The 14,675-nt window shown below is 40.7% G+C and overlaps 1 protein-coding gene across 3 annotated transcripts; it reads right to left on the bottom strand.

The window, feature by feature from the left end:
- Nucleotides 1-924: 924 nt before the first annotated feature.
- RNASEH1 (ribonuclease H1) lies at nucleotides 925-12,740 on the bottom strand. Of its 3 annotated transcripts, none has more exons than XM_023550369.2 (8): nucleotides 12,525-12,739; nucleotides 11,343-11,458; nucleotides 8,160-8,276; nucleotides 5,831-5,930; nucleotides 4,500-4,554; nucleotides 3,919-4,003; nucleotides 2,222-2,346; nucleotides 925-1,231 (listed from the first exon to the last, which is right to left on the bottom strand). In XM_023550369.2, exons 1-8 carry the CDS (start codon nucleotides 12,653-12,655, stop codon nucleotides 1,145-1,147), a joined length of 816 nt encoding a protein of 271 aa, XP_023406137.1. In that variant the 5' UTR covers nucleotides 12,656-12,739; the 3' UTR covers nucleotides 925-1,144. The 3 variants fall into 3 exon arrangements, with proteins under 3 accessions (XP_023406137.1, XP_023406138.1, NP_001272954.1); NM_001286025.1 differs by having other exon boundaries at nucleotides 1,073-1,231; nucleotides 8,112-8,276; nucleotides 12,525-12,737; XM_023550370.2 differs by lacking the exon at nucleotides 8,160-8,276 and having other exon boundaries at nucleotides 12,525-12,740.
- Between the last annotated feature and the right edge of the window lie 1,935 nt (nucleotides 12,741-14,675).

The raw sequence follows: 14,675 nt of genomic DNA on the forward strand, positions 1-14,675 counted from the left end.
TACGTATATATATACATATATATATATATTGGTGTACTTTAGATGCAGTTTTACAGAACAAGCTAGCTTCTCATTAAACAGTTCGGACACATAGTTTTAAGACACTGGTTAACACCCCCATGACATTTCAACGCTCTCCCTTTTTAACCTTGGGTTCCCTATTACCCAGCTTTTCTGCCCCCTCCTGCCTTCTAGTCCTTGCCCCTGGGCTGGTGTGCCCCTTTAGTCTTGTGTTGTTTTATGGGCCTATCTAATCTTTGGATGATGGGTGAACCTCAGGAGTAACTTCATTGATGAGCTAAAGGGGTGTCCTGGGGCCATACTCTTGGGGTTTCTCTAGTCTGTCAGGCCAGCAAGTCGGGTCTTTTTTTTGTGAATTAGAGTTTTGTTCTACATTTTTCTCCAGCTCTGTCGGGGACCCTCTACTGTGATCCCTGTCAGAGCAGTCATTGGTGGTAATCGGGCACCATCTAGTTGTACTGGACTCAGATCATAACAAACTTTTTTATAACTTGCAGTGTTTTTAACAGAAACATCCAAAGAAATTTTTTTTTAAGATTTATTTATATCATCTTGGTCTTTAAAAGCCGTAACTGTTCCTCTATATGGTCTAATAGCCAGAGCTACCTATGTGCAGGTTATCCCCCGTATGAGAGTGTCAGCCAAGAGGGCAAGTGGGGCTGAGACCCAGCTCACATTCTGTCTGCTAAACTTTATGTCCTGGCGTGGGGCTGCATCTGCCCAAAGGAAGGGATGCCTTTATCTTGTCTGCATTAATGCACAGATCAACCTTAAAATCACAGGACTCAGTAGCTATACTTCTTGTCTGTATTTTTAAACCAACGTTTATTCATTCTTTATTAAAGTAAAAAAATTGGGTCAGACTGCAACAAAACAAACGAGAATAGCATCAAACCCAACAAGCATAATTCTGACATCTCAAAGGATGGCCAATTTATTACACATCTAACCACTTTTATTCCAGCTGTATTTCACAGAAAGCCACACAGCCTTTCCGATTTAGTTCAAAAACTGTGCCTGTGGCATTTATTGCAACACTCCATCCTATGGTCTTTTATTTTTCACATCAATAAGTAACGAAACGGCCACTGACGCAGGTTTCCACGTATTAAAATTGCTTTGTTCAGCCTTCAGATTGCTTAGCTCCTTCTCTTGCTAATCTATCAGCTTCTTCATTGCCTATAAATCCCGAATGACCTGGAACATGCATCTGTTAAGATAAAAATTTTCCTTTCATTAGTTTTGACAAAAGCAATACAAAACTATATTCTCATTAAAAAAAAAAAATCAACTATAGTGTATACTGAGAAAAAAGCTCACCTTCACAGCTCCTTTCCCAATGTAATTATAAACAGCACAAAGTATATATTCTTACAAACCTTTTTAATGCATTATGCAATTCATACAAAAATTGGATCTTCCTGTTTGTACTGCCTTCTCCTCACTTAACAATGAGACTTGTCAAGCTCCCCATGCAAAACGCATGTATGCCTGCATGTATGTACGTATATAATACACATATATACACATGCACTTTATTCTTTTTAACTGCTAAGAAAGTATGGATGTGCTTATTTGATTTAATCGTTGTTGACATTTAGGCTGCTGAAAGACAAATGTAAATGTCAGGTTACCACACTGTTAACAGTGGTCCTGGGTAGGGAGAGAAAGGTAGGGTTGAGACAATGGTTGCCATTTAACTCGCTCTGTACTGTTTGGAAAAAAAAAAAAAAACCACTTTTAACAAGCCACCTATTATAAGAAAAATATTTCCATTTTGGGAAAAAAGTCATGTTAGTAGGACTCTGTCACACAGCTTTATTATTTTTTTTAACAAGGTCCGTTATATAAATTAGTTTTATTTAACATTATCACTGATTCCAAAGAAACCAACAGGTCTGACTATTAACACCTCAAACAGTCATGAGGTATGCCCAGCCCAGGCATTTACATGAATTAATATCAAAATGTAAAGAGTATCAAATTGCCTTCAAATCAGACTGCCAGTGTATTCTATATAAAGTAATACCCTCTTGTTAACACACTGTTAATTATATAATGAACAAAAAAACAAAATGTATTTTAATACACATTATGATATTAATTTCGTGGAAACCATTATTTTAACTTCTTAATTCATTAAATCATTTATATAAGCCATTAGTCACGCTAGTTAAAACATTGAAAAAAAAAAACTTACCCACTGAATATCCATGCCCTGGATAAGTCTGTCAAGCTCAACAAAGTCCTCTTTGTTGATTACCTCTTTCCCTGTGCTTGTTCGCCATCCATTTTTCTTCCAACCTGGAACCCAGTTAGTTATACCTAAAAGAAATGCACACTCAAAGATTAATTTCATTATTTCATAATTAGCTTACGTCCTTTTTTGCCTCCATTCTAATTTTTATTAACTGTTCTTAAGCTTGCCCCTCCTTTCCCTCTCCCTCCACAGATATTTTCTGCTGTATGTTCTGTAAAACAATACATGCTGTTATCATTCTCCACTAAGGCACTGGCAGTTCAGAGGTACAACTCTCCTCCTACACGTGGGAAACCCGGGGGGGCATTACCGGCCAGTGCCCCTCACGTGCAGCCACCACTCGCCTGTCACTGGAGGCCTGCGTGTCGCTATAAAGAGGTTTCAATGGAGTGTCCGAGGACAGACTAGGAAAAAAGGCCTGGCAATCTCCTTGCCAAAGCCAGCCAACGAAAGCTCTATGGATTACAATGGTCCTATCCGCAACCAGTCATGGGGAGGTCCATTCTGTTGTCCATGGAGTCACCATGAGTCGACTCACAAGAACAGCTGATATCAAAATGTAAAGAATATCAAATAGAATATCAAAAAGAATATCAAAATCACTCTATGAAGAACAGCCTGACATCCTGCCCAATCTCCCCACATCTAAGCCATCTATCACACACTCCTAGGGGACAAGCTGTTGTCTCAAACCAAACTGCTGACTATGCTATTTGGTGGCTGAAAGAGATCCCCCTATGTGAGAATAGTAATTTTCCTCTAGACATGTCATCTTTACTTCACACCTGGCATTCTGCTGCAGCAAAATGACACAAGCCTATCAAAATTGTTCAGATGAATACTTGATTAAGGGGAGACTCCCAAAACACTAAAGAAGAATTAGTTCTACCCGCACAAAATTCCTTGGGAAAGGCAGTCAGCTCAAGGTGACAGGCACTTCACCTGTGTTGAGCCCACTTCATCATCACAATGGCCCTATAAAGGTGTGTTTTATTATCTCCATTTTAGAAATAAGCAAAATGAGGCTCTGGCAAGTAAAATAACTTGCTTATAGTACAGAGGTAAGGTAATAGTCTTGCTTGAAAATTCTGGTTGTTTTTTTTAACTTCCCTGGGTTTATCTCTTGCAATTGCTCCCATTTGTGTTCTAAGTAGTCATTCTAAACTTTTCACTTCCTTAATTATGCCATGCTTTGGTGTTCTGCAGATGCCTGAAATACTCTTCCTTTTTCTCTAACCTGTGTTCAACCTTCAGTTCTCAGTTTAAGATGTCACTTCCTCCAAAAAGCCTTCCCAGACCTCTTAAGCATCCCTCCCAGGTGGTCCTATATGCTATATTCCCCAAGGAGTACTTAGCATACTACCTTAACATGCTTATTCACATTAAACTCAAGTGCCATGAAAGTACAGATTTATCTCTCTTCACAGCCTGACACAGAGTGGGTATGAAAAAAGTTTGCAGTAAATACTGGAGCAGAAGCGGGATTCCACAATCCTCACTCTTTCCTGGGTACCCCATCAAACAAAGGTTATCCCTGTTTACCATTTGGGTTCTGCCCTGTTACACCACCTCCCATGGGGGAAGAAAATATATATTTCCTTTTATAACACCAGAAGAAATAAAATGTGAACACTCACCATTTATAGTAAACATACTGTCTGTATAGAGAACCAACTTATTGATGTTTTGAGCCTTTGCTTGTTTGATGGCTCTGCAGGCTGCCTTGAAGAAATGAATCAATAATCATTTTACACAGTGTTCAGCTTTCAGCATAACTTCAAAATATAAGCGTTCTTTTTCTGGACTAGCTGTGGTGACCATATTCTCTGTATGAAATATTGCTTAAATATATAATTCCACTGTTTACACACCTACTTGCAAAAAGTTTTGTGATTTTTCTAGAGAGTTCTTAACCTTCAAAGTTGTTACTTAACCCCAAACTAAGCTTCTTTTGGACTCTATCTTATATACATCCACAAAAACCTGACTCATAGTGACCTAATAGGTCAGAGTAGAACTGCTCCACAGGGTTTCCAAGAAGTAGCTGGTGGATTCAAACTACCAACGTTTGGTTAGCAGCCAAGCTCCTAACCACTTTGCCACCAGGGATCCATCTTATAAACGTAGGTAGTATAAAACTAGTTGATACGTTCACAGTCAATGCTATTAAGAAGGGTGAACTTAAATTTTTAGTAGAGAAACGTCTCTAATAACTTACATGAATTTCTGCTCTTTGGTTTGTTTGTCGCCCGGGAAGTCGAATGCCTACATTTCTGTTTCAGAACAATACAAAAGAAAATTATCAAGCAATTCTCAAAGTAATTCCTTAAACGTCTCCGTAGATAACAACTGGTTAGTGTATATGTATGTATTTGAAATATAAAAACCAACCCACAGCTTTTGAGTTGATTTTGACTCTCAGTGACCCTATAGGGCAGAGGAGAAAAGCCCCATAAGGTTTCCAAGGCTGTAAATCTTTACGGAAGCAGACCACCACACCTTTCTCCTGTGGAGCCGCTGGGGGGTTTGAACAGCTGACCTTTCGGATAGCAGCCAAGCACTTTAACCACAGCCACCAGGGCTCCTTATAAGAGCACAATATAAAAACATAGCCTTTAAAAACTAACCAAACTAAAAATACTTACATTTTATTGAAAGGCACCATGGTATAGTGTGGTAGACGGAACAACGGACCAGAAGTCAAAAGATCTAGGTTTAAGTCTTAGACCTGAAACGTATTAGCTATGTGGTCTTGGGCAAGCCACTTAAAGTCACCCTCAGTTTTGTCCCTGTGAAAAGTTGAAAGCATGAGCTCACCCATTCTCATGGGGTCTGAAAGCTAAGACGTTAAGTTGAACGATCTTTGTAAATTATAAAGCTCAACGTAAGTACAGTGGTATTATTACTGTATAATTTATAGTAAATATGCCTAACGGTCTCGTAGGCACCTGTTACTTTTGGAGAACAAAGCTCAGAACTGATCCATGGGGACTTGAGAAGAGTCAAAGCACTGTTTTACATTTGATTTTAGGATGTCAGTTATTATTCAAGTTCTCTCATACCTAGGGGCTAAGATTATGTGAATGGCTGCATTTCACATCCCTTTGATTTCGTGCCTTTTGAAAAATAAATAGATCACCTGTAAAGTCACATATCTTCAGAAGAGTCATGGCTAAAACTCTGGTGATACGATGGGTCCCAAGCCCAGTGACCTGCCCCCTTGTAAGAACGATCTCCCAGTGTCCCCTGTGCTCTCCCAAGAGGAAAATACATAATTTTGTATAAGATTTTATCAGTGAGACAGAGACTTTTCAAGTTTTAGGGCTAGAAAAGCAATGCTAAGGTTATTTAACATTCTGAAGAACAAATCCGTTCAGCACCAACATGAATCAAAGCTGTTTTCCTGTTACGCCTACAAATGCTTTTATTTGGTAGGTCTTCCAAATAACCCAACAACAAGCATATCCTGTCTCATCTTTTCACAAGTTTTGAAATATGATTCGGTAAAATGTGAAGCTTAAAAAGTTTCGCCTTATTGGTTTTACTCACAAAGGATGGCCTGGCCCCCAATAAACACCAATTCCTGCTCGTGCCCTTTTCCGTCCGTTACTGGAGCAGCAGCCGTCAGTGTACACAACCACGAATTCTCCTGTAAAAGGGAAACTTAGTTAAGTGCTGCTGGGCCAACATTCCTAAAAGCTGAAATTCACCTCAGTAGCTTACTAACGTTGAACTAGTATCTTAAACGCAAAGATTTTACGGTGCTTTTAATTTACATTGTTGTTAAGAATATACACAGCAAAAACATATACCAATCCAATAATTTCTACAGGTACAATTCAGTGATACTGAGTCCATTCTTCAAGTTGTACAACCCTCCTCACCCTCCTTTTCTCAGTTGTTCCTGCCCTATTAACATAAACTCACTGCCCCCTAAGGTTCCTATCTAATCTTTCCAGTTGCTGTTGTCAATTTGATCCCGTGTAGTTCTTAAAAGAGCAAAATGCTCAACACTATCAATTTCAAATGTCAGATGGGGGCATCTGACACTTCTGTTCACATCCACTCATGTTCTGGCCCCACATGCCAGGCAAATTAGAGGAGAATCCACTTACTTAGTAAGGGCGGAACACGCTGCACAGCGAACTGCTGTTTACATCCCACACTAAAGGCATCAAAGAACAATAAAACTGTCCTTTTTACATCAGAGGTTACTTTCTACATCAGAGGTTATTACTTTCACTGTCAGGGCACTGTCATTCCACAAAAACAATGCAGTGTGCCTCAGTATCATAAAAACCTTGCCTGTCAGAAGTTCAAGTCTTCTGCAAAATGTCTAGTTTTTTTAAACATATTTGCTACTAGTAAAAACTGGCCCATCTTTGCTTCTTTCCATCAAGACTGAGGGTTTAAGTGCTTTTTCAATGTTACAAGGAACGAGGTAGACAAGAACTGGTATGAAGGCACCCTTAGATCACTGAAGACCAGAACACTTTCAGCGAAGTGGTGGGAGTGGAAAACAGACTGCAGTGTTAAAGGGCACGGGTGTGGACGCAACTAGAGGCAGCATGTGCTTGAGGCTTTTGCCACAAGGAGGGTAGACTGAGCATGGCAGAGGCAAAGGGAAAAGGAGATGGGATGTTAAGAAAGGGTGGAGAAGGCATCTGTGACAGGAGCGGGGCTGGGAGTGCTGAGTAGGTAGTCTATGGATGTTGGGCAAGGCTCCTCCTTGCAACGGGAACTTCAGACTAACAACACTATTGCTCACTTCCTTCTGTTAGTTCTATTTCAACTGTGAATACCTAGTGTATGTTAGGCACTATGCTGGTGCCATGTGTATCATGCCTCAAGCAACTGTTAGTGCTCTGGAAAGGGCTCATCTCCCAATTACTAAACAAGTAGTTGCTTCAATTACTATTGGTAAACATCCAAATCAAGGACAGTTTGTTTTTTTTTAAACATAACTATAAAACTGATCTATAGATGCAGCTTGACAGGTGTTTTCTGTTGTTTTCCTTTAAATTATAAAATGGCTTCTTGAGAACAACTTTGAATCTACAAACACTGATTCATTAGAAAAAAAAATGCTACTTATAATTTCTGTTCATACATGTAAAAGACAGAAGAAGCTTACATAATTAAAGTCAGTATATATAAACACCTGATTAATGGATTTAAAAGAAAGGAAAGTTCACTACTATCTTGCTTCCCAAAATAATGTAGGATCTCTTAATGTTTTGTAAAGATAAGGATATAAAAGCTTAAAATGTTGGTGTTAATCTACTATAAAAAGCAAATATAAACTGCTCTGTTTATAAAGACTTCTGCTAGGTCTTTCTTACCTGAAGCTTCAGCTTGGATTTTTCTACCCTAAGCACCCAGTGCCATCGAGTCCATTCCGACTCATAGCGACCCTACAGGACAGAACAAAACTGCCCCACAGAGTTTCCAAGGAGCGCCTGGCGGATTCGAACTGCTGACTCTTTGGTTAGCAGCCGTAGCACTTAACCACTACTCCACCAGGGTTTCCTTTTCTACCCTACTGACCTAAAATACTGCATGCATAAGAATACGGTTATTTTAAAGGATTACAGTGTTTTTCATTTGTAATCTATATAATTGTTTTTTTTATGAACATTCAAAAATTTTAACAATTCTGTACCACTGGATCAATCATAAAGTAGTGACCTTAGAGATTTCTAATTAACCTTTTCAGATAAGACTCAGGAGGTTAAACATCAGCTCAAATTGTCCTCTTTAAGAAAGTGAGAAAAATCTACATGTTTTTGTGATTACTATACTAATAATAAAAAATCCAAGAAAGATATACCCATGTAAGAAAATGCGTCTTTGCTAACTGAAGGCACTGATGCCGTACTTCGTTTTACGTGCTTCATACACGACTCTGCGTCTTCACCTTCTTCTTTATCCAGTGACTCACGAGGCCGCTTGTTTGCTTTCGCCTGAGGTTCTTGCACATGTTTATTTTTCTGTCCTGATAGACGGAATCTACTTGTTAGCCAGAAACAATGAATATAACATGTTTAAGTATCAAGAAATTCAGTAAGTTGTTTAGTATCACTAAATAAGACTTAAATCCTCTTCTTTACACGGCCCTACACAGAGGGAGTGACTTAAGGCAGCGTGTACCATCTCAGGTTTTGATGTCCTGTGAAATAATTTAAAATTTTTCCTGATATGTCAAGATGATATTAAGGATTTTGTTAAAAGCAAAATCTGGTTTTGATGGCGATAATAGAGATCCCAAGGGGTTTTCACTCTATAGGGATCACATATTTTGAACATCTGAGGGGCTCATTCCCCAGAAAAATTACAACTATCAAAATTTTGTATATAGTATCAGCTATATCTGTGGTTCAGAGTACCCACCCCCTCCTAGAAAAAAATACTAGAATTGCAGGGATGCCAAGCTGAAAACGTCTAGGAAGGCTAGGAGGCAACAGGCAAGTCTAGCTTAAATAAACAGATAACAGGGCAGGCGAAGAAAGGCAAATAAAACCAGAAGGGTAGATGAGATTGGGTTCCTTGGGCAGTAATGTTACAGTTATTTCTTCAGCAGCCCAGCCATAGTGGATTCAAGATTAATCCCAGAGAGACTCTCAAACACCTTCTCAGGGTTTTCTGGGAGCAGCCAGCATCGCACTCACTCTTTAACATCATTATGGCAGCTAAAGCAGAGGATAGGTTAGACCAGCATCCAAAAAACAGGAGTTACAATTTCAGTTCAACCTTTTATCTGTCAGCCGTGAACCTGGTCAACGCACTTAAACCCTCTAAGCTTCTGTCAAATGAGCAATGGACTGGATAATCTGAAATGTGTTTTCCTACGTTACCACTTTATACAGTAGAAACAGGGGTACAGAAGAAACAACTGATTTCATTTCCAAAAGTACCACCTTAACACAACATAATGGAGATCACTTTTAGCTCCAAACCCCTAAAACAGGCATGGAGAAGTGAGCCACTAATATTTATTATTTTTTAAAAATTTATTTATTTATTTAAGCACCTGCTAAATCAGTACAAACCAAAATCTCTAATCTAGCCTATCTTCTCAACCCACACTTTCTAGAAGACTGCTAAGTTTACATGGGCAAAACCTAAGTGAAATCAGTATTTCACGCAGAGCAATGTTTGGTATTTCCACTCTACTATATTTTAGATTACCTTATATTTACCTTGAAAACATGCCTCTAGGTGCTCTAAACCCACAGCAGTCCAGTTGATTCTGACTCATGGCAACAATAAGGCCAGAGTAGAACTGCCCCATAGGGTTTCCAAAGAGGAACTGGTGGATTCGAACTGCCGACCTTTTGGTTAGCGGCCGAGCTCTTAACTACTGAGCCTCCTGGGATCCCTAGGTACTCTACAGAACTTAAATACATATGTACAGACCAAAGTGCAGTTCCGTAAAATCTTAGTATTAATATATACCCTGGTTTTATTATAATTTAGAAAGTTAAATTGGTCCAAAAGTTTTAAAGAACAGAAAAGACCTTGAAGGAAAGGGGGACCACATGTATCAGGTAATTTTTACTTCACAAAGTAACTGATTTTCCTTTGAGTAAATTAACCATAAATCGGTTTATATAAGACACACTAACTAGCAAGTAACTCAATAATTCCAGAAAGAGGATAAATGTAATATTAAGAGACAGGAAAAATTAGACAAGGGGCTAATACTTTTGTTTTGATACAGTTCATGAATATTAAAGATGTTAAATCCCAGTTTATATGTTAAAGTCACTTGATGAAGAGGTCTCTATAAACTTTCAAGTAAGATTCACAGACAAAAAGAACAATGTTCCCCTTAAGAAAAAATGTGGAATACTTAACAGAAATATATATATATATATGTATAATAATTGAGATATACATAAATTACTAATTGGTTTAAAAAAATCTATGAAAAGAAAATATTAAGAACCCAACAAAAACAAGAGTCGTACTTTCATACTTGCTTTCTGTCCCAAACTGATTTCTCCATCTGGGTAGAAAACGGAACTGTCACTTTGGAGCCTCCTTTAAAAGCTGTTGGGAGGACAAGGGTGAAGTGGACACACCCTCAGGTGAGGTCCTTCAGGGGTAGATTGCTACAGTGATCTGCCTCTCCCTGAGTTCTGCTTGGTCCAGAACTCTGATGAGGGTCCACAGGAGCAGCTGTTCAAGGTCTGAGCATCTCATTGTGTTCTGGGGGACTGTCCACAAAAACTGACCAAAACTATCCTTTGCTTAGTCTTAATCCACAGAGGTAAAGTTTGAATAAAGTAAAAAAAAAAAAAAAAAATCCTCCCTCCAGGTAGGTTAAGATGTATTTTAAATCTTGTGCTCTAAAGCATAGCCACCTTTAGCCTTGCATAATTGAAGTCCCTTATACTAGAGCTTAAGGAGCCCTGGTGGCACAGTGCTTAAGTGCTGGGCTACTAACAGAGAGGTTGGCAGTTCAAATCCACCAGCAGTTCCGTGGCAGAAAGATGTGGCCATCCGCTTCTGTAAAGATTTACAGCCCTGGAAACTCTATGGGGCAGTTCTACTCTGTCTTATAAGGTTGCTATGAGTTGGAATTCACTGATGACAACAGTTTGTTTGCTTGTTTGTTTTTACAGACCTTAAGCTTCAAATAACTATACTTTCTATAACACATAAAATTAGGAGAAATCTACGTTGCGTAACTCTGTCATAAGTAAAAAAGGAAACACCACACAGATGCATGCAATGAAAGGAACTATACTCATCACTTTAAAATTGAAGCCCACTCAATTCAATAGCAAGTACAAGTATCTTAAAAAATACAAGGAATTATGGTACTAGTGAGGACACTTAATAGAAACAGATAATTGTTCTGGCTTGTTCTAACACCATTACTGACATGAAACACTACCCTTAACTTCTCTGAGTCTGCGTCCTCATCTGTAAAATGGAAGCCATCATAATATCTTCTCTGTCTGCCTAGAGGATAGCTATACAGATCAAATGAAGTCAGGTTATGAAAGACTCTGAGTAAGTTCAAATGTTAACACTGATATGACGTAGTGACTACCTTCTGAACCATCAGGGCTTACAGAGCTCCTGACAAAGGCCCAGGCCTCATCTTCAGTAGCAAACTTCTTAAATCTGGCAGCAGGAAACCGGTCCACCTGTGTTCTACATTCATTCCTGAAAGAGAACACGCTACATTACTTCTTTCCTCCCTTTCTTTTACTTACTACCTTTTTAATTAAAGTTGTTTTCTTAAATTGGGAATGTTCTGAAAAAGGATAAGGCTGTCAGTTCCTTGAGAACAAAGGGTCATGTCTTTTTGTGCACAGGTTATTTTTCACATCCAATCCTACATCACGTGTCATGCCACGTACCAGCCATACAGCATGCCAGCACCATAGGCTTTCTCAAACTCAAAACATACTAAAATTTTGGGGTCTTTGAAAAAAAAAGTAGAAATAATTTCACTACAGCAAAAAGACCAGCTTTCGAGATGCTTCTTTCTCAGTACTTTACTGATGTGCACATGGAAACACAAACACACATTACGATAATAAACCTTGATTATCATATCATATAGTGAGAGTCAAGGCTCAAGTGCAGCATCTGTGATTTACTAGCTCGTGAATTTCCTGACCACAGTAACCACACCTGAAAAATGAGAAAAATCACACCTACTTCAAAGATTATTAAGCGATCCAACGACAAATACTGGCTTATAATAATTTCTCTTTTTAAAAACACGAAGATTAGATTAGGTATTATCTAAGTTCCATCTCTGTTATTTGGTACAAAAAAATGTTCTGATAATGCTGGTTGGGACTTCTATTAAGCAAGAATTAAGAAGAAGCCACTGGCCGCCCTCAAAAAAAAAATCAAACATTTCTGATATTCCAACAAAATTAAACTTTGTCGAGGCCTCCTACTGTGTGAGCCTGCGGGGCCGACGTCAGCTCAAGACTGGCAGGAACCAGAAGCAGCGCTGCGCGCTTTTCGGACTTCCCAATTTCCTGGGTGTGAGAAAATGGGGCTCCTACCAAAAATCAAACTACAAATACGGGCCCGCGGCACAAATGGTTGAACAGTCACTAGAGCCGGACTGTACCGTGTGGGATCCCCGGGAGGCAAAGCTGGTCGGTAAAAAACTAATCAACAGCAGTTTCCTCGGCTCCTGCTATTGGGGAGAAGATGGAAGATGAGAAGCTTGGAAGAGGGTGGCAGCTTCGGAAAGCCGGTCACTCACCAAGTAAGAAAAACCCCGGTCTTGCGGCCCCTTCTCACGGCATAGAACATCCCGAACCCCCCACAGCCGCAGCGACTGTAGCTCACAGTGGCCAAAGCGACTCTGTGAGCAAGAGAGAAAAGCTTGGTCATTTCTCACTCCTGTGGAGGGAGAAGCATTTTGGACCCGGGGTTCACACCCGAGCCACTTGGAAATGACACACAAACTTCCGGCGGCGGCGCAGAGAGATGACGTCCTCCTCTACCGGGGCCCACGGAAGCGGCCGAGGGGCGGGGCCTGTAGCGGAGCCGGAGACAAGTTGGGGCGGGGCCTGCAGCGGGGGCGGGAACAGATCCGGGCTCCGAGATGGGCGGGGTCTGAAGCGAGAAGGAGCGCGGAGAGGAGTGAAGTTTGAAGTAGGGCGGGGCCTAGAATGGGGCGTGGCCTGAAGCAAGAGTCCCTGGCAGGGCAGGGCTTCGGGCGGGGCAAGATCTGGAGCTGGAGGAGGGCTGGGTCGGAGCGTGGTCGGGGGAGGGGCGATCTAGGCCCGGCGCGGCGAGGGGCGGAGCCTAGGGTGGACCCTGGGGCGGGGAGCTTACGGTCTCCGACCTTGGAGAGGCTACAGCTTCCGCCTGGAAAACGGGTTCTGCTGCAGCTGCGCTGGGTCTCCGCCTCTCTCGGGTCCCCAGATGCTAGCAGTTCGGGGAGCCGTTCCTCCTGTCTCGCCTGTCTAGTTCTCACCTTGGCTGCACAAGGGTCACAGCTGGGAAGCTGTGAAAAAATTACCGATGCCCAGCGCCCCGTTTGGAAATTCTGAACTGAAACCAAGTCTTTGGGTCAACTGAAAAATAAAATTCTAGAAATCATTTCATGACAAGGAAGAGACAGCCTTCCGACATGCTGCTTCCTCAATTGAAAACCAACTGAAACCAGATCTTTGGGCGGGGAGCCTGGTGGTAATATTTTAACAGCTCTCTAGGTTATGCTGACGTGAAGTTGAGGTTGGTGTCTAAGCATGCCAGGACACCCGTTTTTCTGACTTTTCAGATGTGGGATAACTAGCAGGAGGATTTGATTAGTGGTTGAAAATGGTGGAGAGTGGCTAGGAGAGTGTACTACTTTTGTCCACTTTGAGACCTCTGGGCCCACTGTTTTGGCTGTCCACTTTTGGAGATATATTTTTTTCTCTTTCTAAATACTCTCCTTGGTGACCAACCAACAGTCAACCAGCAAGTCAACAGTTCTTAGCGCTAGATAAGAGTCGTGAAAAAATGCAAGTTTTAAGTTCAGAGTGCTGAAAGCGATTAGCACAGTCAACTGTTCATTATCACAGATTATTTAGTTTCCGTTTAACTCTTTGTTCTTTCACAGGCAGTAGTATTAACACTAATCACGTGCAGAGAGAAATAAAATTGGGCTGGAAGTAATGCTTCTGATTTTATATCCTATTCATCCATAAACAAAATTTAGATGTGGTCAGGAGTTTGTTATTATTTGGACCATGTACTTTTATTGCTGTTGTTGTTGTTAGGTGCCATCGAGTCAGTTCCGACTCATAGCGACCCTATGCACAACAGAACAAAACACTGCCCGGTCCTGCGCCATCCTCACAATCGTTATGCTTGAGCCCATTGTTGCAGCCACTCTGTTCATCCACCTCATTGAGGGTCTTCGTCTTTTCTGCTGACCCTGTACTCTGCCAAGCATGATATCCTCCAGGGACTGATCCCTCCTGACAACATGTCCAAAGTATGTAAGACGCTGTCTCGCCATCCTTGCCTCTAAGGAGCATTCTGGTTGTACATCTTGCAAGACAGATTTATTCCTTCTTATGGCAGTCAATCGTATATTCGATATTCTTCACCAACACCACAATTCAAAGGCATCAATTCTTCTTCGGTCTTCTGTCCAGCTTTCACATGCATATGATGCGATTGGAAATACCATGGCGTGGGGCAGGCACACCTTAGCCTTCAAGGTGAGATCTTTGCTCCTCAACACTTTAAAAAGGTCCTTTGCAGCAGATTTACCCAATGCAATGCATCTTTTGATTTCCTGACTGCTGCTTCCATGGCTGCTGATTGTGGATCCAAGTAAAATGAAATCCTTGACAACTTCAATCTTTTCTCCGTTTATCACGTTACTCATTGGTCCAGTTGTGAGGATTTTTGT

Source organism: Loxodonta africana, chromosome 12 (genome assembly GCF_030014295.1).
Source record: "Loxodonta africana isolate mLoxAfr1 chromosome 12, mLoxAfr1.hap2, whole genome shotgun sequence".
In the NCBI taxonomy this organism is placed as follows: Eukaryota; Metazoa; Chordata; class Mammalia; order Proboscidea; family Elephantidae; genus Loxodonta; species Loxodonta africana.

Bases quoted from the DNA above. Each gene is read 5' to 3' on its own strand.
- RNASEH1 (NM_001286025.1), bottom strand. From the start codon at position 12,655: ATGACCAAGCTTTTCTCTCTTGCTCACAGAGTCGCTTTGGCCACTGTG. The intron at 5,931-8,111 runs GTATATCTTTCT...TCCCTTTTACAG, and splicing joins AGACGCATTTTCTTACATGG to GAGAATTCGTGGTTGTGTAC. The intron at 1,232-2,221 runs GTAAGTTTTTTT...TTATCTTAACAG, and splicing joins AGGGCATGGATATTCAGTGG to ATGCATGTTCCAGGTCATTC.